The sequence below is a fragment of the Halichoeres trimaculatus genome, unplaced genomic scaffold (genome assembly GCF_033239565.1).
Source record: "Halichoeres trimaculatus isolate MK-OKI-2021-1 unplaced genomic scaffold, fHalTri1.1 fHalTri1_scaffold_5, whole genome shotgun sequence".
Taxonomy (NCBI): Eukaryota; Metazoa; Chordata; class Actinopteri; order Labriformes; family Labridae; genus Halichoeres; species Halichoeres trimaculatus.
Window position 1 is genome coordinate 18,076,349 of NW_027437183.1, and position 26,127 is coordinate 18,102,475.

The 26,127-nt window shown below is 39.2% G+C and overlaps 1 protein-coding gene across 1 annotated transcript; it reads left to right on the plus strand.

The window, feature by feature from the left end:
• The first annotated feature begins 4,632 nt into the window (after positions 1 to 4,632).
• Positions 4,633 to 24,963, plus strand: limk2 (LIM domain kinase 2). Its single transcript, XM_074671094.1, has 16 exons — positions 4,633 to 4,940; positions 5,180 to 5,276; positions 11,449 to 11,584; positions 16,824 to 16,933; positions 17,254 to 17,439; positions 17,697 to 17,802; positions 18,894 to 19,105; positions 19,217 to 19,403; positions 19,486 to 19,572; positions 19,794 to 19,925; positions 20,446 to 20,502; positions 21,015 to 21,080; positions 22,349 to 22,523; positions 22,625 to 22,680; positions 23,053 to 23,210; positions 23,761 to 24,963. Exons 1-16 carry the CDS (start codon positions 4,925 to 4,927, stop codon positions 23,972 to 23,974), a joined length of 1,995 nt encoding a protein of 664 aa, XP_074527195.1. The 5' UTR covers positions 4,633 to 4,924; the 3' UTR covers positions 23,975 to 24,963.
• Positions 24,964 to 26,127: the final 1,164 nt, after the last annotated feature.

The following is a 26,127-nucleotide window of genomic DNA, read 5'->3' on the forward strand; positions in this document are numbered from 1 at the left end:
CCATCAGCCAACCAGCAAGTAAAAAACAACTCATTTTTCACAGAATGGCAGATTTCATTCATACTGTAAAGAAAAGGAACCACAACTTTTACCAGAGAAAACCTAAATTGCGGGGATACTATAATCTGAATACACACATTTTATTTTTTGGGATAATAACAATACTACTACTACTACTAATAATAATAATAATAATACCAATAATACCAATAATAATAATAATAATAATAATAATAATAATAATAATATAATAATAATAATAATAATAATAATAATAATAATAGATAGATAGATAGATAGATAGATAGATAGATAGATAGATAGATAGATAGATAGATAGATAGATAGATAGATAGATAGATAGATAGACAGACAGATAGATAAATAGATATTTCTGAGTTACACTTTCCCCATAATGAATAAAAACAACCTAACATTTCCCAAGTCACATGCAGGGCAGTCTTTGACCTGGAAGTCACTCACCTTTAAACAATGGACAGATCCTGGCGAAAGCATGTACTGAGCTTATATGAGTGTACTGTCCAATCGTATACTCCATAAAGAGCAGAGGAAGACCACACAGGACCACCATGATGAGATATGGCACCAGGAAGGCACCTGGACCAAAAGAATAAAACATTAGGAAGGATGTTTTTTTCATGCATATGCTAAGATGTGTGAGGTTCAGAGCTCACTGACAATATCTTGAGCAAACATGATTTGTTTTTTTTTTTTCTCAATTAGCAGGTTTAATAATTTTGTACTTCCACAAGCAAAAAAACTAATATTCAGTTGATCCAGTGAGAGTGAAGGGATCCAGAATGGATCAGGAGCTAAAAATGCTCTTGACAAAGCTTCACCTCTGTTAAACTGAGTCATTCAACGCAGATGCTGTTTCAAAAATGACAGAAAAATTATCTGTTGGCTTGGTGACAGATTTAAAGTGTTAGCAATGATACAAAAAATAATCACTGTAGTGAGAAATCGCTTCATGTTTAGGTCATTGATATTATGACTGCGACTACTGTGCTATGAAAAGTCAGGCATGTAGCATACAGTTCACATCAATGCCCCTGCACATGACTGCTGTATAAACACAGCAGTCATTGTAGCAAGCATATAGCCTGGTTTCCTTTCTTTGTGCTCATGTGTTTTAATAACCTTTAAACCCTGCAGCTACAACCAAGTTAAACATGTGCAGAATTTGATAAATAAATCCATGCTTATAAAAAAGTTACAGTTAAAGCTGGTGTCTTACTGGACTTTGTCTTATGAGGGGTGGTTTGATTTTTTTGTTCACCTTTTTGTGTAAGAAAAGTAATGTTTTGATTTTTGCATATAAAATAGTCATGTTAGGTCACCTTGCAGCTTTGAATGGACCAAACAGTAATCATTATTTATATTGAAGGGAAAACTTATCAGTTAAAGTACAGTTTTTACTGACCTAATGATAAAAGCTGCCTTTAACAACTCCAGTGGGATTTGGGGGGTTCTCTTAGAGTGCCCTGTGTAAAAATAGAGGCTAAATTAAAAAATAAAATAAAATAATTAAAAAAAAAAAAATCTTGTTGTTTTAAAAAGAAGTTACATAATGTTTAAATCCGTGGAGCAACTGTTCCTGATTCACTCTGCAGCAGACTGAAACTCACACAACGTTTCAGCCGGTATCCTTTACCTCTTTGTCAGTCTTACCTCCACCGCTGCTGTAGCACAAGTAGGGGAACCTCCACACATTGCCCAGTCCCACCGCGTACCCCACCGATGCAAGGATGAACTCCAGCCGCCCACTCCACGTGGGTCTCTGCGCCTCTGCCTCCGGTGGTGTTTCGGATATCACTCTGAGGTCAGTAGTTTTCAGAGCAGAATCTTTCTCCTCACAGGGTTTCTTTGAATTTCCCTCGACTTCCATTGTTGTATCTTTTTTTCAACTAGAGTATTAGGTCAGTTGCTTGTACACTGATGTTTTGCGCAAATACAAATAAAAAGAAAAAAAAACAATAAAAATCAGATGAATGGGGAAAAAACCTTCAAACACACCATAACCATAAGTGGCTAAAAATCACGTGAATAAGATAAATTCATCATGAGTAAACGGTCCAGTCACCTGTAACTCCTGTAACTCCTGTGGTCCTTCTGGCTCTCAGTCTGCTGATTGAGCCTGAGATACCGTGGCACATCTCCCAGTGTTCACTCCACAACTTATTGCCGACCAATCCGCGAGCTTCACGCTCCCCACTTTGCAAAGTAAAAGCCTTGTAGCATCTGCTCATGCGTTTCTGTGAACCAGTGCACCTGTCCGAAGAATGAACAGCCATTCTATTCATTTTTATCCCCGAGATAACCAATCAATACCCCTGGGGCTGGGGAACTGGAATTGCTGCAGTCTATCAGTGACCTGTAAAGCAAGTTTGAAGCTGCAGTTTCTGCATCCTCAATGGATTCATTTTTATTTATTGGAAATTCCTGATTGACTCTAAAGAGCAGGTGTCCCTGTTTGTGGTCCAAACCAGCTGTTGGCTCAACAAGAACTGAAATGATCACAATATGGTTACTCTGAACCATGATAATTGTGAAAAATATATTCCATGTTGGGTTCCAAAACAAAGAATTACACTTACCTTAATCAAGACTAGTTGCATGTCTGACAAAGATGAGCCACTTGTAATATGGAGTCCAGGGAAGCAGTTCAAAATAGTCTCCCCCTGGAGATGGGGACAGTTCAGTGTTCTCTGAACAGTCATCTGAACTATATGAAAAGTTGTAAGACAGTTGTGATGAATACAGGCTAACACATAATTACTCTACTCTAATAATTCACTCTGGTTTGCATATGTCTAAAAAGTGATCAAAGGAAATTTTAAAAAGACTGAATTATTCAAAGTTTAAATACGCCCTTGTCGTCACTGTTTTCCTGGCTATCTTTACTCCACCTTGTAATTCCACCAACATTTTTCACTAATTAAACTACAGGCAGGCGAGTTCAGCATACAGACATTTTACACCAGTCATGTAATATCAATATGTTCAAATTACAGTTTGGGTTAGGGTTAGGGTGAGGGTCACCTTAAAGGTCATTAGCATTAATGACATCAGCATTTCAGAGTCAGAAAGGCTGTTTTTTTTTTTTTTTTTTAACTTCCACTGAAACCAGGCAGGCTGGCTCTTCTTCTATTGAGAGCAGAGGTATCCCTGATTTCCATAAAGAATGCACAATTTTTGACTTGTTAGACCACAGTACCATTTTCCATTTTGCTTCAGTACTGCTTAAATTAACTCAAAACCAGAGAAATCACCGCTGTTTATGTATGGTGTTTGCACATGGGTCTCTATTTGTGCAGTATGTTTTTAATCTGCATTTGTGGTTCCAGCAATGAAATGTGCTCCCAGACATTTTTTTGAAAGTGATTTCCATGAATCTTTGTACTACGGATCATTTTTCCCTAACTGGGGAACTATTTGCTAAGTTCTTTTTGAGTGCTGAAGCTTTTCCCGTCTTTAATTTGAAGGGACTCTGTCTCCCTGGAAGCCTGTTGTAAACACCACCATGTTGCTTGTTTCAAACAAACCAAATAAGTTGGAAGTCCTTTTTTCCTTCCTTCCTTCCTTCCTTCCTTCCTTCCTTCCTTCTTTCCTTCCTTACTTACTTACTTACCCATATTTACCTTTGGACTAAATTTCTTAGTCATTTGTTGTCCCTGTCCCAACTTTTTTGAAATGACCATATATTTTTAAATAAAATAAAAAGTTTTAGTTCAAACATGTGATACTCTGTACTTGCACTATTTTAGAACTATTACAGTCTTTGATTTGAAAACCTTCAAAACTTACATTTTATTAACATCATACATCATCGTAATATAACATCATAAATGCCTTAACTCTTGGGGGTTTGGGGCGGTAATTGGCTTACTTAGATTTTTTTCCATATAGATAACATTCGGACACAGCAACTTATGGTTGTGCTGAAATAATGTTTTATCAGTAGTAGCCATACATTGACTTGAGTAATGACAGTGTGTACTTTGACCACTACTGGTAGTCGTGTTGCATAACTGTAGGCCCAGTGAAAAACATAGAAAGGGTAGTGCTTTAAATTAGAAACAATTCCACAGTTACCACAATAGTATTCCAATGTCTGGCGCATTAAACTTTTAATCCATTTTTACCTCAAACAAAGTGGTTTACTGCTATTGTTGTTAACTGAAGTTTCATTTGTATAAAAAAGGGGTTTAGTAGAAGGTTCTTACACTTGCAAGAAACTCTACTTATCAAATAACTATAAGGGCTGAGCAACCCTGAATGTCTGACCCTCAAGTCGCCCCTGAATGCAAGGCAATTGAGGTGAGGGAACATATAGTTGACATAAATCTAGAGGAAAATAAAAGAAACACAAAACAAAATCACAACAACAACAAAAAAAGAAGAAGAAGAAGCTGTAGTTTATATAACTTTATAAAAACCCAAGTGTTTTGTGAACTGCACCTATATATGTAGAAATCCTTGAATTGATTTATAACACTAAGCTTGAACCGTGGGATCGCCAACACCCCAATTCGTCAGCAGGTGGCGCTGGTGTTGTTTCCTTTCAGTTTGGGGCCAAACCTCTGCGTTCTCCTGCTTCCAGGTGCTGCAGTTGATCCCTTCCGCTCTCCGTACAGGAATTTGTTGACGGCATTACGTCAGTTATCCTGGTTGCCAGCGGCAAAAAGCAGCCCGTCCAGGAGGAGGACTGTGGTTTATGTTTTTTTCTGTGAGGAATTAAATGGGATTGTGTTTCCCTTTTTTTCGTATTCAAAGTCTGGAGTCCCGGGAAGGAGACTCGGGGAATGAAAGTTTGAAGCGGCGCTATTTTCAGCTCTCCTGCTGCTTCGGTAATGAAAAGTTTGTGAAAGTTTTTGAAGTCGACGACGCGCTCAGAAAGTAGATGGAGGAACCAGAAGGTGAGGATTCCTTTAGTTTGTAACTTATATGAAGCAGAGGTTACACATTGGCACAACATTGCTATTTTATCGTTTTACAATGAGGTGTAAAAATTCAAAGCATGATTGTTTCAGTATGTCATTCTATAAGCGCCAAACCGAAGTTTAACTCGCTTTATCTGCCAATCAGTTTACCCACTGAATCCTAAATGTCGGATTTTTCGTTCATTTATCAACCCAAACCTGGTATTGTCTTGTAGTTACAGATGCTTGTTACTGTACGGGCTGTGGAGGAACAATTCAAGACTCCTTTCACATTAAAGTCCTCCAGGACACCTGGCACAACGCCTGCTTTCAGTAAGTACTCTGTTTTTTCATCACGTCTGCAGCACAATGTGAACTGTAATGAGCACAAGTCCTCCACAGTCTGATCTGATACGCGAATGCTTTGTTTCCATAGAAAGAAGTTGTAGAACAGTTTGCATCGACAGACACAGCTGTTTTCATGTTTTATTTTTCTGTTTTAAACAACGTGCTGACTGATTGTCATTTGGGATTGGCCTTGCAGATGATCCTGGAAGCTTCTGTCTTGAAGCCTAAACATGGGTTTAGATGTGTGCTAACAATTCACCATTGTTTTTGATTCTCTCTGCACAAAACACGCCATGTAGGGTGGCATTCCTGCCACTGTCACAAATGACAGACCCCTGTATAGGGATGCATCTGGTTCCTGGATGCAGATTGGTCGGTGAAGGGGTCTGGTTTTCCTGGAGGACTTTGCATGATCTTTCTGAGGTTTAATGATTGTCACAGTGAAGCTGGTGGGAGCTCCCTGGCCTTCACAGGTCACTGCCTCCTAAAGGGAGATGATATCTCTGCGTGGGACAGTGATCCTCTGACTGGTTGACATAGCAGAGGCCACCATTATATAACAGACACAAGGTTTGCCTCCTGTGTAGAGGGTCACGTTCACATGTTTACACATGATATCTTCAGTGCATTGACATGATTGCTCAGATTTCTTAAAGCTGATGATACAGCTTTGAGAACTAAATCTCATGTGACTGTTTGTTGCAAATCATAACAGCTATATGAGATTGAATTGTAGATGACTGATACTTAAGTGTTTTATACCTTCACAAGTTGTATAACTGAATTGAACTTTAATTTCTCACAAATATCTTTAGAAACGGAGTCTGCCTGTTGATGATTAAAGTGCAGCTTTTCCCTGCAGAAAAAAACATCCCTGGTTATATGACAGAAGTCTGGCTCTGGGGGACTTCTGGCAAGCCCAGAAAGCCTCAAAAATAGAGCAAATTTAATGCTGACTGCAATTTCTGAAATAGCTTTCTTAGAGTTTAGAGCCAGTATCCTGCAGCACTTTGTCCTTACATAACCTGGGATTTCACTCTTTCCAAAATCTGCCTCTTCAATAATGCACACACAGCATGTTGTGTCATCATCTTGAAGGGAAAAGTAATGACACAGCTGTGGTACAGACAATTGATCCTATACTTCCTGTTTTACTTTTTGCTTTCTCACATTCTGTGTCATCTTCTTGATGGCAGAATTTTGACCTTAATATCACCATTATGCTCTTTCACTTGCAGGTTTGAGGTCCTTTAGTGTGTAAGCAAGCAGAGAGGGATGTTTTGGGTTTAAAAAGCTGTTTTTTGTTACAAGGTTAGAGCTATCACCACAGCTTAATCTGAACCTCTATCTCTAAACAATACTCTCTGATCTTATGAAAGTAATCCTACAGCCAAAAATAACACATCCTTGACAGTGTTGTACCCCCTGTGGTGCTCCTATTGTCTGTTGTCCGCATGCTGCCACTCTGCCCTCTACCTCCACCTTGTATAACATTCTTACAAGCTGATGTCACTCTTGTTCCAGTAAACTTGGCTGTTTTTGAAGCCTATAGGTAACGTACCCTCTACTCTGCTGCCTCCTGCATTCCTAGACAACGATTCAGAGTGAGTCCACTGTCCCAGACACCAACTGCAGACTCCTGTTTTTTTTTCCTCCAAAACTTTGCTTGTACTTGCTACAAGCGCACGGTGCTGTCGATATTATCTATCTTTTTAATCCTTACTGCAAAAGAAAATGCAAGAACATCAGAAAGTGTGTAGTTGGAACACCATCTCAATACATCTTGACAAACTTTGTAAAATGACCCTAATGCAAAGTATACAAAAAAAAAATACTGTTTCTTGCTGGTTCTAGCTTTTTTTGTGGGTTTGATTTTTTTCTAGTATGCAGTTGAAAAAGGAGCAAAACAGAAACTCAATTTTATCATTTGCCCTTTGGAGATTTTACAGGCAGTGCCTATCTCTGACATGTTTAAAATGCATCTCATAATTACATAATAGAGAAAGTAATGAACAGATTGATGATAACGACAGCACTGTTCCAGCATTGGTGTTAAATTTCTGCATGCCTTCTTACATTCATAACATGCTGGCTGTCCATGTGAAAAAAAACTATCTCTGTACACTCCCTATAAAGAGGTTGTTGTGGAGACCATCAAGAGCACAACAGTCACACACTCGAAGTAAACCACTCCTTCTTCAGGTTCTCAAGGCCACAACTTAAGGTCACTCACTCTTACTATCTCCACTCCATAATTCAACAAAGGAATTTGCTCCAGCAGGAATGCGGATTTAAGGAAATGAGTAATGTTTGCTTGGTAGTGTTTGTACAGCCATTACTGGTGCATTGTTCATTAAAGAGCCACCTGAGCCTGCACACCCCCCATTCACTATTACACAGGAAGTCAGGGGTTTTTATAAGCTCTCTTACATCACTTTGTCTCGGCATATTATACAGACATAATGGGCAATAATTGTTGCTTATCAGCTGCTTCGGTTAAGGAATGCTTTTTGTCCTGAACATGGTGGACAAGGTGGAGGTTTTAGTTTTTCCTGTCACACCTAAAGAGATACTTAACCTTGTACTGACCAGTTGAAATAGTTATTTTATGACCCCCATTAGCCCATGTGTTTTTCCTCTTAGGTCCATCAGTAACACAGGAGAGTATTAGTGCTGATACTGTGGGAATCATTGTGCGACATAACTGTGGAAAATCTTGATTTTTATGTCATTTTGAAAGCAATATTGAGGGGTCTGGATCTACCAACATTTCAGAACATAATCATCTTATCTATTGAATCTTTCAGAATTAGGTTTTATTAGACAAGTATTTCAAAAACCGGGATGTACTGTGTTTTCCAAATCTATACATGACAGTATCCCTTTTTGAAACTAGCAGTGGATGATGATCATATTTAAAACAGTGGAGCCTAATTCAATTCAAACCCAATTCAACTATTTGGATTTTTAAAAAATCTCTTTCTGAAAATGCTTTTTGTATTGTGCACGCTTTGAAGCCTGGTAGTGTCAAACATATTGAATCCCTTGCTGGTGCAAATTAAACTTCTTTTGACCTCATACTTGTTTACATGTGCGTTTAAACCCTTGGTGGTACCTAAGCTTGTTGTTGTGCATGTTACGCCTGGTGTTGTCACAACTGTTAGAACGTCTGGAGGACTTTTTTGAAAACATGGTAGCTTCACACTTGTCTGAAGATAGCTGACTTGTGTTAAATGCCTGTTGGAATGACCCATGTAACCCCTGGTGCCTGTGCTGTAAGTTGAAGAGTTAGGGGGCACCTCTTTATGAGTATTGTATAATTTCTTTATGATTTTTCCATTGTCTGTCTGTCTGCCATGGTGATTATGGAGACACTCAGTGATGGACTTTGATCTTTAAACTAAAAATTGGAATAACACACCCTTTAGAAATAACAAAACACTGAAAGCTTTTGGGTGATTTGTTTATGGTAGATTTTTCTGACTTTATTGATTGGACAGATGAAGAGAGAGAAAAGGTTGAAAGAGTGTGGAAGAAAATGGACAAGGTTGGAAATTGAGCCTGCAACTTCTGTGTCAAGTATTATACTTTAGCCTTACTTAAGTATAATAGGCTTACTGCTAAAGGGGCTCCCCATGAACTTTTTTTGAATTCTGTCTGTGAAACAGCATTAGAAAATGAACAATGGTTGGGAATGGACAGCAGGAATGTTGTGATGGTATCCTTGTTCCTTGTATATCTCGTAATGTGATAGTGTGTATTATTTTTACACAGTGGGAGTTAGTACTCTAGATTAGTAATTGTACATGGAATAGTAATCAGTATTTGTTATTAAATCACACTGTAAAAAGGCAAACCCCTTAAACACTGTTCTGCAGTTGGAGTGTTTGACACCTTCACACACATCCCACTACGATCAGATTTGTGGTATTGGATGCAGCTGTGTCCTTGGCAGCACAGCTCCTCTTACTCATGTATTCTTTACCTCAGCAAACTTTCAGCTCCGCTTCCCATCATCATGTCACCACGTGATGAATCAGACTGGAGTCATTACTTGTTACACTGACCTCGTGTCTGGTCTTCGTATTGGTTACTTTGATCCCAGAAGAAAAGACTGTTTCCTCACATTATGGTTGTTTTTTTGAGAGTTGCAGTGCTTTGCCTTTCCCCACTTTTCCCTCCACAACAGACTCAGAATGTGATCCACCTCCATGAGACAGTTCTCTCTTAAGTAATGCCAGAAAACTTTGAAATATGTGAAGTCTCTGCCAGCGTCAATAATAAGCCTGGATCAACTTTACCTGCAGTGCAGAGAACAACATGATGCGAGGGCTTGAATGGAGGCCATGGCATGTTCTGCACATAAAGATGAAAAACACGAACACAACAAGAGCGACCTCAGACAACTTCTCCTGGTTTATTATTTTGGATTTCATACTGGAATCAGTTGAAGAAATAAGTAAATGGAATTTTTTGATCATTGACTCAAGAAATGCAGCACTCATCTGCAAAGCTTTTACAGTTAGGTTACATACAAATATAGTCCTGGTGTAAAAAAAACATTTATTAATCAGGAAGTATGTACTTGTCCGACTTCATCAAATCAATCTGAAACCTTCTCAATGGCTGTCTTCATTACATGGAAGCCAAAGAAAAATGGAAAGAATGAAAGACATGAGAAGCATCTGTCAAGTCTGATAGCTGTAACAGAAAAAAAATAACATCAGAACCGTTTGCTGTCGACGTTTCTTTCACCTAATTCCTGCCAGAGCCGCTCATCCTCGTCTGCACTCAAGCAGGAGAAACTGATGCGTCCATTTTGCATAACCAGTGTAGCTTGTTCAGGGAATGTTCAACATGCAGGTGTGATTGAATCTGCTAGTAACTTTAGCATTCCTCAACCTGAACACATTGTCTCAAATTTACAACCAGGGGTGACCCTTTAACTTGCTTAGAGTTAAGGCTCAGCTGTTGATCAGCTGTTGATGTATCATCATGCTATAAAAAGTATGTTTTTGCTTTTTTAAAACCTTTTTATTTTGCTGTATTTTATTTTTAAAAAGTGTGTGGTTTACCTCAAGGAAATAAATACATACTTTGTCATTTCTCACATTGACATAATAAGAAACAGAGGTTTCAGTATCTGTAAGTAAAAACTGCTCAATCAACAACCAGGTGACCCAAGGACTTTGCTCCTCCAGAGTTTTTTCAGCTGGGTTTCAACATGCTCTGTTGGTTGTTGTGTAAGCCATAGTTCAGTTTTACCTCAAACAAGTGGATCCTATTAAGGTGCTTGATTTTGGCAGCTTATTGTTATTGTGCAGAGGCTAAACACCGAACGCTCCTTTAATCCTCATTCTGCAACAACTTGCAAGATTGTCCTTTGTCAAATGTGAAACAACTAAATGTGTTTGTCTGTTGCTGTTACTCTGCAAACATGCAAGACTCAACACATCTCAGGTATTCACTGTGCCTTACTACGCCTTGTTAAGAGAAGAGTACATGCTGCTGTCGTTGGGAACATGCCCCCAGCTAAAGTCCCTCTTCTCAACAACCTCTCAGTGAAAAGTGTTTTTACAGCCGTGTGATTTATAGTTTCAAGACACGCTCTGTAATGCAAATAGATGCCATCTGTGCTATGTAATACATGTAATATAGGATATTGACGATCAGAGAATGCACTAAAAATGTCTTGTTTTCAGTCTTTTTAATTGTTTCTGTGTCCCTAAGCTTTTACCCAATTCTGTTACATAATGCGTAAACAAAGAGCATTTATAATCCACACCAATTAACACATTTTCTGAAACCTAGTTTAAGGGAAAAACAAAAAAAAACAACTAATTGATGTGTTCTTAGATCTGCACTGAAGTGAAGCTATGTTATGCATGCAAGGTGCGTGTGATGACCTGCACACAGAGGACCCATTATTATTTCAGTGCCACATGAGAATCTTTCAGACATCAGCCACAATGCATACCTGTACGATTATCAACATGTCTCTGAAATAACACGCCAGGCCTTTTGAGCCTGTGCCAGATCGCCTCCAAGGAGATTGTCTCCCATCGGAAAAGCCAGCGCCCAAAGCCTCTGGCTCATTGTTGTTTATTCTCCTTTTGTTCTGTTCAAACGTGACCTCAACCTGTTCCTGTCATCTCAGGTGTTCCGTGTGCTGCGATCACCTGACCAACTGGTACTATGAGAAGGATGGCAAGTTGTACTGCCGCAAACACTACTGGGAAAAGTTTGGAGAGCTGTGTCATGGCTGTTCCCTGCTCATGACTGGACCTGCCATGGTGAGTCTGCTGCTCTTGTTGTTGTTCACTTATTACCCGAAGATTTGCAGGCGATGTCGCTCCAAGGGGTTGAAGTGTTGGATGGATTAAAAATGAAACTCATGCTGATTCAATTTGCACCTGAAACAATTCAGCTTTAATCAGACTCTGTGATTAAAGGGAAACTCCGCTGATTTAGCTATCAGATTTTATGTACTGTATGAAGACTAAATGTTTAGTATAGGGGTCGCATGGGAGAGACATTGGCAGTTACTAGGAAGGGAGGATGGGATGAAAGGACAGCCAAGTTGCATTGTGGGAAGTTTGGCATTCATTGTTTTGGAATATCACTCATATTAGGGCTGCTGCTTTAGTCTGGCTGCTAATACATTTTGCCAAGATGCAGAATACACATTTGTCCGGCTGCTCTCACTGGCCTTTTGAATGACTTAACCCGTTTTGCCCCGCCAGCAACAGTTGTTGCCTTAGTGTATCACTGTTGTTTCTACTCACAATAAAAAAAATCTCAAAGTTACTAATGTAGCTTCTTCCACTTATATGCTAGTAGACAACTTAAAGGTTTTGGTTTTTAAAAAATAGTCTCCAAGTGGTTCCTATCACATGACATCATCTGCTTTCTGCTCCTTCTGGTAGAAGACATGGTGGATGCAAATCGTTCTGGAAAGAGGCAATTTTCGTAAATTTCTTATGATTTTCTTCCCCAAACATATTTATAATTATTAAACCATTTAAGTGTATGGAGTAACCCTCCATCATAAAAAAATTGTACCTGGGATAAATATTTTTTTATTCATGGGCTTATTTCTTTGAGTGGCAAGAAAAGCTGCTAGTGGGCACATAGCTGGTCAAAAACTAAAGGAAAACACTGCCTGCAGCATTGCTCATAATGTACTTATTAGGTACAATTTTCTTGACACACAAGCACTTACTATAACCAATCTCCTCCCCCAAACACACACACACACACACACACACACACACACACACACACACACACACACACACACACACACACACACACACACACACACATCTTTTAAAAAAATTAAAATTACTGATTTTTTATAACTTCACTAGTATTATAATTAGTATTATTACTGTATATTTATTAGCTGACCTAGTAACAAGCTGTGTGACCACTGGCAACAATTCTTGTCTGTCATAAAAATCCTATTTTCCTCAAAATGAATTACAAAATAGAAAAAATAAATGCATTACATGATCCAGAGGGACTCAACTGATAGAACTATATGTCTACAACTCTGAAGAAAAAAGGGCATAAATGGGCTAATGTTGTTTCTGTGGATCATATTTATTGTTTGATGCATTCAGAATCAGAAATACTTTATTAATTCCTGGGAGGGAATGATGAATTGTGTTAAACAGATATTGCACTTTGTGAAAATAGAAGATAAGAATAAAATCTTAAAGTACTAAAAGTTAGAAACAAACTTATTCCTGTTGTCACCCTAGCCCTTAAATCTGCTGAAATTTCTCTACAAGGACTCAAAGATGAGATGCACGGGGCACTGCTGGCTTAGCAACTCCAACATGTGAAGACTACAGTCCTCATCACAGCGGTCACTTCTTAGACTCCAGGCCTCAACCATTTGTAGCATCTCTCCCTCCACTCTCTGCTCCCCACATTTCCTGTCTCCTCTCAGCTGTCTGATCTAATAAAGACAGAAATTTCTAAAAATATTTAAACCAAAAGATAAAGAGAGAAGATGTTTGTCCAAAGATGCCAATAAAAGAAAATATTCCTGATTTAGGTGCAAAGAAGCCTTAAGCAGCCTCCACTTCTAATTTATGGTCCACCTCTGACAATGCAAATATCCGTTCTTGGTTTAGGATTTCACGGTGGCCACTGGAGCCACCTCCTCTGCCACAGGGGGTTTGTATAGTATGAAAGTAAAAAGACGATATGACAATGGAGTTGTGTGACTGTGCTGTTTCAGACTCACACTATGAAAAAGGTTTATAAAAATGCCACACTAAATGGCCTAAGTACTTCTCAAATGGCATGCCTGCTAACATATGGATCTGGCAGCACCGCAAGGCCGTACTTTCAGTTGTTTTTAACCCCCCTCTCTTGTATATCAAAGACACAAGCATAAAGAAGTTGTCTTCCCAGTTTCCTTCATAATTTTTCTCCTTCTTCTGATTGCGTGAGGCTTCAGTTTAATACAGTCCCACAAAGGGTCAAAACTATTAGATTAGAGTTGCTAGATGTCACTGCCAAACCTTTAAAGTCTGTCCTGCCATGCTCGTATAACAATTGCCAACAATTTCCTCCTCTCCTTGAATAAAACCAGAAAGCCCTGTTCTTTGCTCAAGTTTTGCCCACTGCCCCAGATTTATACTAATCTGCAGGGGGGGCATTATTGCATTTACAGCTGAGTGATACTTTACATTGGCTGCTGACTAACATAGCACATGGGGCTCTAGACCTCACTTGTGAATTCCCCCCTTGAGGCCCCATTATGCTCCCTCTCAGTACAGAAGTTCTCCACAGTTCACTTCCCCAAGTACACACAGGATCCAGTGGGGAGAAGCTAGAACATGAGGCGGTTTGGAGCCCATCATGTTCAGTCCTCTGTGGAGATGTGGCTTTGGAGAGATTACCCACAGCCCACCACTCATATCATCATCTGTGCTGATGCTATTACACAGATCTAATACTACTGGAACTATTAGAGAAGAAAAAACTCTTCAAACATTCAATTTTTGATAGATAGAATAGGATATTATTTAATTCATCACTGCAAGTGAGTTAGATGATAGACATGCTGTGTTTGGTGTGACTAATACATTATCAGCTGAAGCTGGTAAACTCAACGAGACATTGTAATGTAACTGACTCATTTCTGCTTCTGCTTGTTTTGTGTGATGTGTTTGAGCTTTCCAGTATGCCGTACCTGCCATTTGTCATCATGGTTCAGCCAGAGTTATATAATTTTGATTTTAAGGAAATATCTATTTACAGATGGAGTCAAATGTTAAGTCAAATACCGTAATTATTCTTTTGTCAAAGTAAGTCAAATTCATTCTAATTTAAAACCACATACAATGAAACTTCTAAGTCTGAGATTCACTGTAGGTAGATTTCAATCATTTAAAAACAACAACAACAACAACAACAAATGTCTCCTCTGGGGTGACTCAGCCTGGTGTAAGTTAAATTCAACTCAATGTTGATTTAGTGTCTGCAAGTTGAAACATGAAATCCAGAGTGGCAGCAGCTCCTGCTGGTCACAATCGAGGTCACTTGAGTAACAAGGAGCCAGACTGAAGTTTTTCTTTTTGCCACCAAGCAACAAACACAGTGAACTCTTCTATTTAGTATTGGCATCCTGCTTCATCAGCCAGTGAGGCCAACTGTTTTTGGCAGAGCTGATTTGGCAGCGCAGCCCCCGCGGTCAGAAAGAGAATCATTGTGGGCCGTCAGCAGAGGAGGGTCATGCAGAGCTGCTGCAGCTTGTTAGGCATTCAAGTCGTGGACACTGCTGTTTTGTCTTGCTTTCAAATATTATTTGTTTATTGATTGCTTAAAGATGCGTTCTGTATATTGACGCAATATTTTTGTGAAAATTTCATCTAACTTTTCTTTCTCTGCTGTCCAGTTTTACACTCAGCATCTCTCAGAAGTAAGATCTCCCCAACAGATTCAGACTAAGATTGTGTTTTGACGGGAAATCTTTGTCTTGCTGTTGCAGCCAAAGGCTGTTTATGGATGTTAGGTGGAGGTGGTGACTGTTCTCTTGGCTCAGAGGCAGGGAGGTACAGACAGACTCCTGAGATGTCACAATGATTTGGCTTACATCACACTTCTATCTCGTAGGAGGGGCGAAGCTCTTCTCAGCTCTGACTCATTGACTCTGAACTGTGAGAAAAATACTGCTTTTGACTTAAGATCTGTCTTAACAGTAGATAACCAAAGATAAACCTTTGATTTTTTTGTGATGATTATGCAAACTGTTCTCCCACAATGCATTATAATAAGGATACAATAGGGATTCCTGAAGAGGCCATTCACCCTGTCAGTAATTACAAAAATAGAATAACAGTCAAATTGAGCAAAGTTATTTTAAAGTTGCTGAACACAGGACCGCGGCGTCCAATGTCACACTGATTTGCTGAGTGTGGCTAACACTAGCAGAGCCAGCACCACCAGCCTAAAGTCCTTCTTGCAGGTTAACGTCACATGCCTCTGCAGGTTACATACTGCTCCAATTAAGTGGCAGTTAAACAGGGTGGTGTAGCAGAGTCTTTATCACATTAATAAAACACGTACACATTAATAAAATTATTAATTATGGTTATACTAACTGGTACCATAACTCTGGTACTGACTTATGAGGGTGACAGCGGTTGATTTGGTGATAGTTGAGGTGATTAAGCACAACTATCGGTATGGAATAGAAGAAAAACATAAACAATCCATCACAGTGAAACAGTTCTAAAACCATTGCAATAACATGCACACAATGACAAAGTTGACTGCAAAATATTGGATTTTAACAACACCTAGATTTCTCTACTTAGTGAATGGTTAGTTTCAACAGGAAAATCTAAGATTTTTCTTAGTACTATATTGAAACCAGACACATCCTGTAACATTATTTGTGACTCTTTTCTTTGCTTTCTTTATTTAAAAAACTCATCCTGTAATAAGGCTTCATAAAAATTCCTCACTTATCCCCACATGACTTAGGTGCATGTTTAAATGCTCCTCTCAACCACAATTTATGTGAAACTTAATCTATTTTTAACACTTGAAGTGTATATTAAACAAGATGTTATCATATTCGTCCCAGCTTTGTTGTTAAATTACCTGCTTTTGGAGGAGGGAGAACATGATCTCACCGTGTATGAGAAGTACAAAGGGCAACCTAAAATGAAAGAGTAACAACACATTCAGAAAGTGAAATTGGTCAGGCAGTGCTAATGAGAGAGAAAACACATGACAGTGCGTTGGTTTCAAAGGACGTCAGCGAGACGAGTGGCTCAGACTTGCAGAGGAAGGTGACATCATCGCAGATTCCAGACATCGTGAGAGCAAAGCAGGTGTTAGGACTGTGTCAGAGCAGGAGGAGGGCCGAAAGCAAGAGGCAACGCGTCACACCCGCATCTGACAGGCAGGGCAGCACAGAGCAGGACAGGAGAACAGCTATCAGCACATCACTTCTCTCTGCTTCCTGAATGTGTGAAGATCAGCTCCTTTTGTTCGTGGTTCCAGGTGGCCGGAGAACACAAGTATCATCCTGAGTGCTTTGTGTGCCTGAGCTGCAAGGTGGTGATTGAAGACAGGGACACCTACGCCTTAGTGGAGCGATCAAAACTCTTCTGGTAAGACACCTGCAGCTGACTTTTTTCAGCTTTTACATTTTACAGTGTAAAAGTAAGGGTTTTAAAGCTCTTCAGATATTAGATAATCAGGGAAGTAAAAGACAACATCCCTTTTAGCTGTAGTTCCAGTTTGCTAGAGGAACCATTGTTATGGGAATGCATGAATAATGCAAAATCACTTTTTCATCTTTTGTTTCTTTATTTTATTCATCCTGTGAAAAAAGTAAACAGTTAATCTTAAGGTAAATGACTCCTTTATTTTTGCCTTTGCTGATGTGTTACTTTAACCAGCATGTCTCTCTCCTCTCTGTTGTGTACAGCGGAAAGTGCTACAAGCAGGTGGTCCTTACGCCCATGTTGGAAAAGCGATCACACGACTCGGTCTTGGACTCTTTGCCTCACACAGTCACTCTCATCTCAATGCCCTCTGCAGCCAATGGCAAGAGAGGCCTCTCTGTCTCAGTGTTAAGGGATGTCAATGGCGCGGCTACTGTTCAAGTCAAAGAGTGAGTTTGAGCTGATGGACAACAATTTCTGAGCCCAATTAGGAAAAGAGTGATTAGTGCTTTATGTAACGGTGATTATAGCTTTGCTAAATGGCAGGATATCAGTGTGTGTTAGTGCCTGTTAGTGTTTGAGTTCCACTGCAGGAAAAGATGATTATGAGTTTGACCCAGTTCCCCTCAACCTGCAGACTTGAAATAATCACACCATTTGTACAAACTCATCCTCACTAACAAGTGTTGGTGCGTTGCTGTTGCAGAGTCAGAGGGATGCTTATTAGTCCAGAGGTGAGAAATGCCATCCACGTTGGGGACAGGATCTTGGAGATCAATGGCCTTCCTGTTGGGACACTTATGGAAGAGGAGGTGGGTTTACACTGCCCACTCGCACGCACGCACGCACGCACGCACACACACACACACACACACACACACACACACACACACACACACACACACACACACACACACACACACACACACACACACACACACAGATCTAACAGTAGATTGGTATGTGATGTGAAATTCCTTCAATTGAACCAATTAATGTCGATGATCAGTGCAAGTGCATTCCCTGAGTGCATTTTTGCACAGCTATGTTCTTCTTATTGTACAGTGAGTTCACATGTGATTTTTTGAATTCCACACATTCCTCCATCATTTATACATTCTTCAGACGGGAGAGGACGGCATGTGGTATGACTGCACTTAAAAGCTCATTCCCACAACCTTGCGCCATTGTATTCACACCTACTCTGTCACCATTCACTCCTTTTTTTTATTGTTTTGCTTCCGTGTCCTGTTGCTCCTGCAATTCCTATTTGATATTATATTCCATCTCATAAGTTTCAATCACATTTCCTGCAGTTCCTGTTGTTAAATTTGAGTCCTGTTAACTAATTTATTTCTGTCTGCTATTTGAGTAAAGGTAAATCTTTTGCAAGGTTATTTGGTGCACTAAAACGAAAAAGCAAGTTCCATATTCATGAAACAGACCTGCAATAACAATATTTCTCCATTAAGTTCCAACATTAAATTTGTGTTCAAATTGTTGACAGTTTTCAATTCAAGTTTTCATCAATGAGGGACTGTCAAATGCTTTGTTTTGCATGAGTTAAGGCGTAGTGTACCATTAAAACTGGAGCAACAGAGAGTAAGAACACAACTTGAGTTTGCTGCTTTTAAGGCAGTTAAATCACCTGTTAGACACTTACCATGACGTACATCAGTACAGAGAGGACCTTTTTTTTAAACAGTATGATTATGGGTTGATTTTACATATCAGAAATATAACTTTTGGGATATATATATATATATATATATATATATATATATATATATATATATATATATATATTTGTTTTTTTTTGTTTTGTTTTTTTCAAAATCAGGCCAACTACTGCATTACCGTGGCATATTCCAATTATCTAACTCCTAACTCCTTTTATGTTCAGGTGGACGATCTCATCCATCGCACCAGCCATACGCTGCAGCTGCTGATAGAGTATGATCCCGTCAGGCAGCGCTTGGACCGGCTCAGGCTGGGCTCCCCCAGAAGACTAGGAGTCCCAGCAACCTCCCGCATGCGTCTGTCCTCGCCTTCTGATGCAGTCCTAGAGAGAACTGATGTCCCTGATGAGGGCACTCTGAAGCGGAGGTCTTTGAGGTAGGTGCAAAGCTGCCAAAAACTAAACCCCAGACATTTTGTGGGATGTTAGTGTTGGATTATTGTGCATGGTTATGGTAAATCTTAATCCACCACATTCTCTGCATCCAGGCGCAGTAACAGCATCTGTAAGTCACCAGGGCCCAATTCTCCTAAAGAAATGCCTTTAATTACACGAGACCTTGGCCGCTCTGAATCTTTGAGATCCTCCAATAGCTGCTCTCATCGGATTTTCCGTCCATGTGACCTCATTCATGGAGAGATCTTAGGAAAAGGCTTCTTTGGACAGGCTATCAAGGTAAAGCTGGCTTTCATATTTCGTATGTTGGTTTCATGTGCAAATAGATTTAGGTTTGACATATTTTGCTTTAAACCTACAGGTGACTCATAAAGCTACAGGGGAGGTGATGGTGATGAAGGAGCTGATCCGTTGTGATGAGGAGACACAGAAAACTTTCCTAAAGGAGGTGAGTGGTCTGCTTACTTTCTATTAAACATTCTTCACTCTGCAGAGATCTGTGATTTATGATGCTCACAACTGAACTCATGCTGCATTTTTCTCACAATGTCCCCTTTGTACCTTTCTATTTTGAGGTATGTGTCTCAGTCTTGTGGGAAAGATTACAGACTGCTTGTGTTGTATTTAACGTAAAATGCAAGACCCCCTGTATCTCTTCCTCTGTTTCAGGTCAAAGTAATGAGAAGCCTCGATCATCCTCATGTTTTGAGGTTTATCGGTGTGCTATACAAGGACAAGAGGCTTAATCTGATAACCGAGTTTATCGAGGGAGGCACCCTGAAGGATTTCATCAGAGACACGGTGAGTTAAACTAGTTGATTCGCTTAACTCGCTCCCTCTCCTATGCTACAATAGAGCACAAAAAACCCTTCAGTGTCCACAGAGGGCTGTTAGCAGGGTGGGAGGGTGCTGACCTGAAGTACACTCTGATAGACGGCTCTGTAGTGGGCTTGCTGGCATGTCAACAGGCCAAGATCTGGAATGAGAGAAGTTTTAGAAAGTGTTTCCAGGTGAAATTTAAAGAGCTGTGCTCCCCTCCTCCCACAGCCGACTGTTTATGTAGAGCAGTTCAACTGAACAGATGACCCAGTGAGAGGGGAAAGGGGGGTTATTTGTTTCTTTAGAGAAAGAGGAGAGAGCTCGTTTTGAATTTTATTCATAAAGGTTTTACTTCATGTGTTTTTGTTAGATACCGTTTCTTGTCTCTACTTTGCAGCCAAATCTTTAAGTATTTACTGATGTTTTGTTTTACAGCTTCTAAAGAAGCTTCTTTTCATTTTGTCCTTTTGTGCCTTTTTTTCTTCTCTCTCTGGACTGACAGGACCCATTTCCATGGGAGCAAAGAGTGAGCTTTGCAAAGAGCATCGCTTCTGGCATGGTAAGTTGGCCTCCTGCAAAGACATTTCCAGTAGTGAGATCGTTGGCTCCCTTTTCGGCTGCATAAATGTGTGTAAATCTGCTCTATGGCACATTTAGACAACTTGACACGCACAGGACCCCTTGTGGGCATAAAGGAAAACACACCAGGTCCTAAAATAAACCAAGTATGAGAGACAACATGTTGTTGCAGGTTTTTTTTAGCTTCTTACTTGATTCTTAAAATTAGAAAATTGTTTTCCTTTAAAATGAAATTCATCTAAACATTTTTTAAATCTTAGAAGAGTGAATCAATCACAACTCTCAGAAAAGAAATTTTTATAAACCAACTTGATTTTTAAGAAATCTTAAGAGTACATTGCTGCATTGAAAACACTTTGGATTAGTTTTCTGAATTTTTCTAACTTTGAAACTAGCCATAAACACATTATTGAACTGTGCAGCACTTATTAAGTTTTTATAATTGAAAGGGACACATGAATGAAATCTGCTTTGACTTTCTCTTTTTTTCAGGCCTACCTTCACTCAATGAGCATCATACACAGAGACCTCAATTCTCACAACTGCCTGGTTAAACTGGTAGGTGTCAGAATATCTTCATCACATATCATAATGTTCAAAACAATAACTGGTACAAAGTGGGAACAATTTGTCTCAGGTCTAATGAACCAAGTAGAAGCTGGCATGCATGAAGCTGTGGGATGGAGTTATGCCCCGCCCTGTGATCTACCAAGTAAAACAAGTTCAAGAAAAGACAACAGGGACACTCCTGAATGATTTAAGTAGACTGTGTTTTGACCTCCAAGAGGTTTTATCATATGCAGCCCCAGTTCCTAAATAATTGAGATGCTTTTGTAAAAGTTCAATAAAGTCAGAATTTGGTGATTTAAGCTTTTCAAATTCTGTATTTAACTGAAAGTGATGCAAAGGCAACATGAAATGTTGATTCAGAATATTTTCAATTAAATATTCAGATAAGCTTATTTTAAATTTGATGCTAGCAAACCAACTCAAAACAGATGGTAATTTTATTCCATATTGGGACAAATGTTTTCAATGGGTGATGAGTCAGGACTGCAGACATGCCTCTTTTATGTTTTTGTTGATTTGTGATTTTGACCCCATGCAGTGATTTCCACTTTCAAATTATATCCCTTAGATACAGCACTGGCCAAAAGATCTGGTGATCACAGTAATCTAGTATTGCATTTTGGTGTTGTCCCATTAGTGCGGAGATTTTTCTAGCTTTTCTGAATTTATCAATGATATGATACTATAAATGATAAAATCCCCAGATTCTTTTCAGTTTCATTATCAGTCACATTATTCTGAAATGAATCATTGTACAATTGTGCACAGTCTTTCCCAGCATGGTTGCATCTCTCCTGATCTTTGCATCTGAGACTCAGTCTCTCTGGAATATTCATTTATATTCAGTCATGTTGCTGAGCCAATGTTATTATTTAGGGGATGTTTCTCCAGCTGTGTGTTTTCTTTAGCATTACACAACTTTTTTCAGTGTTTTCTGAAAACACTGTCCCAACCTGAAACGTGTTACCGGCATCAAATGTATAAAGCACACGTAATAAAAAAAATCAATCAATTTGTTCAGTTTAAAAATTGGATTTGTTATCCTTTCACGATTCCCAATCAAATAAAGGGTTTGATTTTTAACAGCCACATTGTATTGTATCAACACTTAATACAGTGTCCCAACTTTTGTTTACTTGGTATATAGATCACATTTTCTCCCTTACAGAATAGTAACTGACCAATCATTACTTGGTCCAAAAAAAGAGTGCACTTTTTGCTTTAAAGTAATATTGTTCTGTGTCATCTTTACACAGGATAACACTGTGGTTGTTGCTGACTTTGGATTGTCACGGCTCATCGTAGAAGACAAAGTCAAGCCTCCACCAGAAAAACCCTCCAACAAGAAAAGAGTGTTCAGACGTGTTGACAGAAAGAAGCGCTACACCGTGGTGGGAAACCCGTACTGGATGGCCCCAGAGATGCTCAATGGTGAGATGCTCTCAAGGAAATTAATCTGGAATTTGATTTAAGAAGTAAAATGATTCATTCCAACTAACAAGTGCATGTAATTTCACTTTCTGTTATTTCAGGTAAACGCTATGACGAGAAGGTGGATGTATTCTCCTTTGGAATTGTACTTTGTGAGGTAAGAGCTAGCTGGCTTTCCACGGAGTATCTGCTTTCGTATTCGTGTCACGTCTTGTGATCGGACTTCTTCAGAATTTCTCAGTGTTTTCAATAGTCCTGAACCAGTGAGATAACATGACAGTTCCTCCTAACACCTGCACTGTCAGATTGTTATGACACAGTTTTGATGAAATGTTGGGTAACCAAACAAGTTTCTACAGCTCTACACTGTAACTGTATGCTTTGGAAAAATGTCAACATCCAAAGCAGACACTTGCGTAGTTAACAGGCTGTGACATGATGAAGTCTCTGCATCATATATTTATCCTTAAGCATATTTTATGCAAATCTATAAATGTACTGACACCTGGTTCCTTCTCCTGTCTTGTAGATCATTGGAAAAGTCTACGCAGACCCAGAGTGCCTCCCCAGGACACTGGACTTCGGTCTGAATGTTGGAAAGTTTTCAGAGAAGTTTCTCCCTGAAGACTGTCCCCCAGCTTTCTTTCCACTGGCTGTAGCCTGCTGTGACCTTACACCAGACAACCGGTAAGCACATGCTGCTATGGCTGTGTATTTCACTGTCACATGTCCACCTTGTGTAGTGAAACTTAAACTGAAAGTAAATAACAAGAGAAAAAAGCAAAAACAAAACCAGGCTGATGCACTTTTATGTCAGGCCTGTATAGAAACTTAAAGGTGTATTCGTATAATATGGAGCTATTAGTGGAGCAAAACTGTGAATTACCGGTAGTCACACCCAGAATTTGCTTTTTGGGGATTTAATAGAAATTTACTGAGAAACAAAGGTCTCTAAATAAATCCTAACTGATTAGGTGAAAGTCTAGAAAGGATTTTTAAGTGATGAGACACACATGAACAAAGACAGAATTTTATTAGATTAAAGAGGGCGTATTTCCTGAGATGTGTTGCAAACTATGTAACTTCTGTGTAAAGAGCAGATGACATGTTGACCTATCTGTTGTTGCCTCTACTACAAGATTTCCTCATGTTTTCTCTTAACCTGATCAGTCAGGTATTAACCTCGAGCCACTCTGTGTGCCCTCGCTCCTTTCCTCTCCTCCCCTTTTTCTGTCAGCCCATCCTTCCAGAAGCTGGAGGACTGGTTTGAAGCACTGTCCATGAACCAGGATCTGGGGATCCCACTTCCTGCTGAACTGGATGAACTCCACCTGAGTCTGAGTCGGCTCTTCTGGCCTAAGGACAATTCCCCATCACAAAGCACAGAAGAGCCATCAACCACACCAGTGGCCTCTCCAGACTCTCCATGCATGATAGACAATGGCACCTAAGACCTGTGCCTCTTTGTTTTTTCCCTCTGAACTGCTGCACTAACACTGTGGATTTAAAAAGGAGGAAAGTTGCGTTAAACTCGAGCCATGTTAGAACTGGATAACCTGATGTAGCTGGAGCAGTTTCCTTCTGTGAGGACCTTAATTCCAGTGAGTCGACGAACCTTGATGTGAGTGGACACGCATTTCAAAAAGTTGTTTTTGCCCCACTTGACACACAGACTGATCTAATTTTTACTGCACAAAAAGACAAGACGCAACTTTCTGTGTCCCCAAAAAAACAACGAGCATCTTTAAAAGGTGAGAGCATCCATGCGACGGCAGATTTGTTTTTCTAGTTCTGAACTTGTGCTATGAGTGGCATGCACTGATCAGTCTTTGACAATTAGAGCGCTCGCTTCAATGCTCGATGGTGACAGTTTACCTGACCCACAAGTCTAAGTTAACAGAGGGCCAGCTTTGAGAGGACAGGTGTGACTTCAGGTACCAGCTGAAGAAATATACTCAAACTTTTCAACACAAGGAATGTTTCAAGGGTTTTTCAAGCTCTGATAAACATATTTTGACGAGATGGTTAATAGTTCTGTACTTCGTAGTCACATGATGTTAAGAAATTTCTCAGATTGATGAATGAACATTGTTTTGATTTCTTTCACTGACATTTCGTTCAAAGTTCCTCTCAAACACCTGATGCAGGAAAGTGGGTGTTATTAGTAATTGTGAGACACAATCATGCACAACTTAAACATAAAAAGTTGCTTTGTACAGAAGAACTAGACTTCTTTTCTTAAGCAGTGTACTGTATATTGATGTGTACATGGTAAGCCTCCAGTTGGAGGTAATTTTCTAATGGAAACTCTAGGTTTGTAGATTTTTAGACATTTCGTCAACAGTGGAAGTTTTTGCCTTTTTGTTCTGATCATAAAAGGTACTGACAACCTGTTGTAACCACTATTATTTATATCACTGTAGTGTTCTATAAATAAAGCTCCTGAAAATTGTATTTTTGTTGTCGTCATTTGAGTTTGCTCTTCAATGAAAGATGCCAAGAAATATTCATTTTGCTTCACTTGGGGTGATAGTTCAGTTTAGTTATAAAATCTGGTGCCAAATGTACAAATGCAAATGCCCTGGATGGAGACGGTTGGGTTCAAATGTGACTTGCGACACCTGCCACAAGTAATTCCCCGCTTTCGTTCCAGCATGCTACCTTGTCCACTTTTTTATCCCCAAAATCAAGGCATCAAAAGCCAGAGTAATCTAAACAATAGTAATAGAGGCATTGATACGAATGATAAGATGTGATAATTTAAGTGGTTGGAAACTGTGATTTGTTTATTTTTCATGCAGGCTAAGCTCACAGGAAAAAACTGAATTGAGGTGATCAGATTTTATTTTTCATATAATTTAAAAGTAAATGATATTCAAGTCCAAAAAGCTATTTTCTGTCCATGACTCTTATATACATCTCCTTCCCAAAGCACCTTGAATTACAGCAGTGGATCATTAAAGAACTTGATTTTTTTTATAGTGAATTGTTAATAGGGTTGAAAAAATATCAATGCGTCCTAGAATCAGGATTTTTTATTCAACAGTTCCAAACCATGATTTTTTTTTTGTTCAAAAAGCTTTAATTCTTTTATTTTAGTCTTTTTTTATAAGCTGGGTTGAACAATGTTGAGATGTCAGGTCCCCTGAAGAACTCTTTGAAACTGACTCGCATGTAATATGCATATTTCTGAAAAATATAGCTCCTGATATAGTCTGTAGACATCATCATTGTTCAACTTTTCCACATGGTCTGGTGTAAAAAAAAAATAAAAAAAAATAAAAATAAGAAATATTGGAGAACCACAATTTAAATTGAATTGTAAAAGAATCACATCGAGAGAAAAGCATATCGTCCCAGCCTGAAGCTGCAACATTTGTGTCCCAGTTCAAATAGTAAAGAGGGAGGTTTAAAATGTTTCTTTAAAGCGTGTAAGCAACATTCAGAAATCCAACTTCCTCTTTGGCAGGTTGTTTTTCCTTCAATGTTAAATGTCCTTAACAGATCAGATCACTTTGTTCTCTTCTTCTTTCTACATTGTTTTCCAAACCTACTTTCTCAGGTGACTCCAGATAAGTATTTCAGAATCACCAACAGAGGGAGC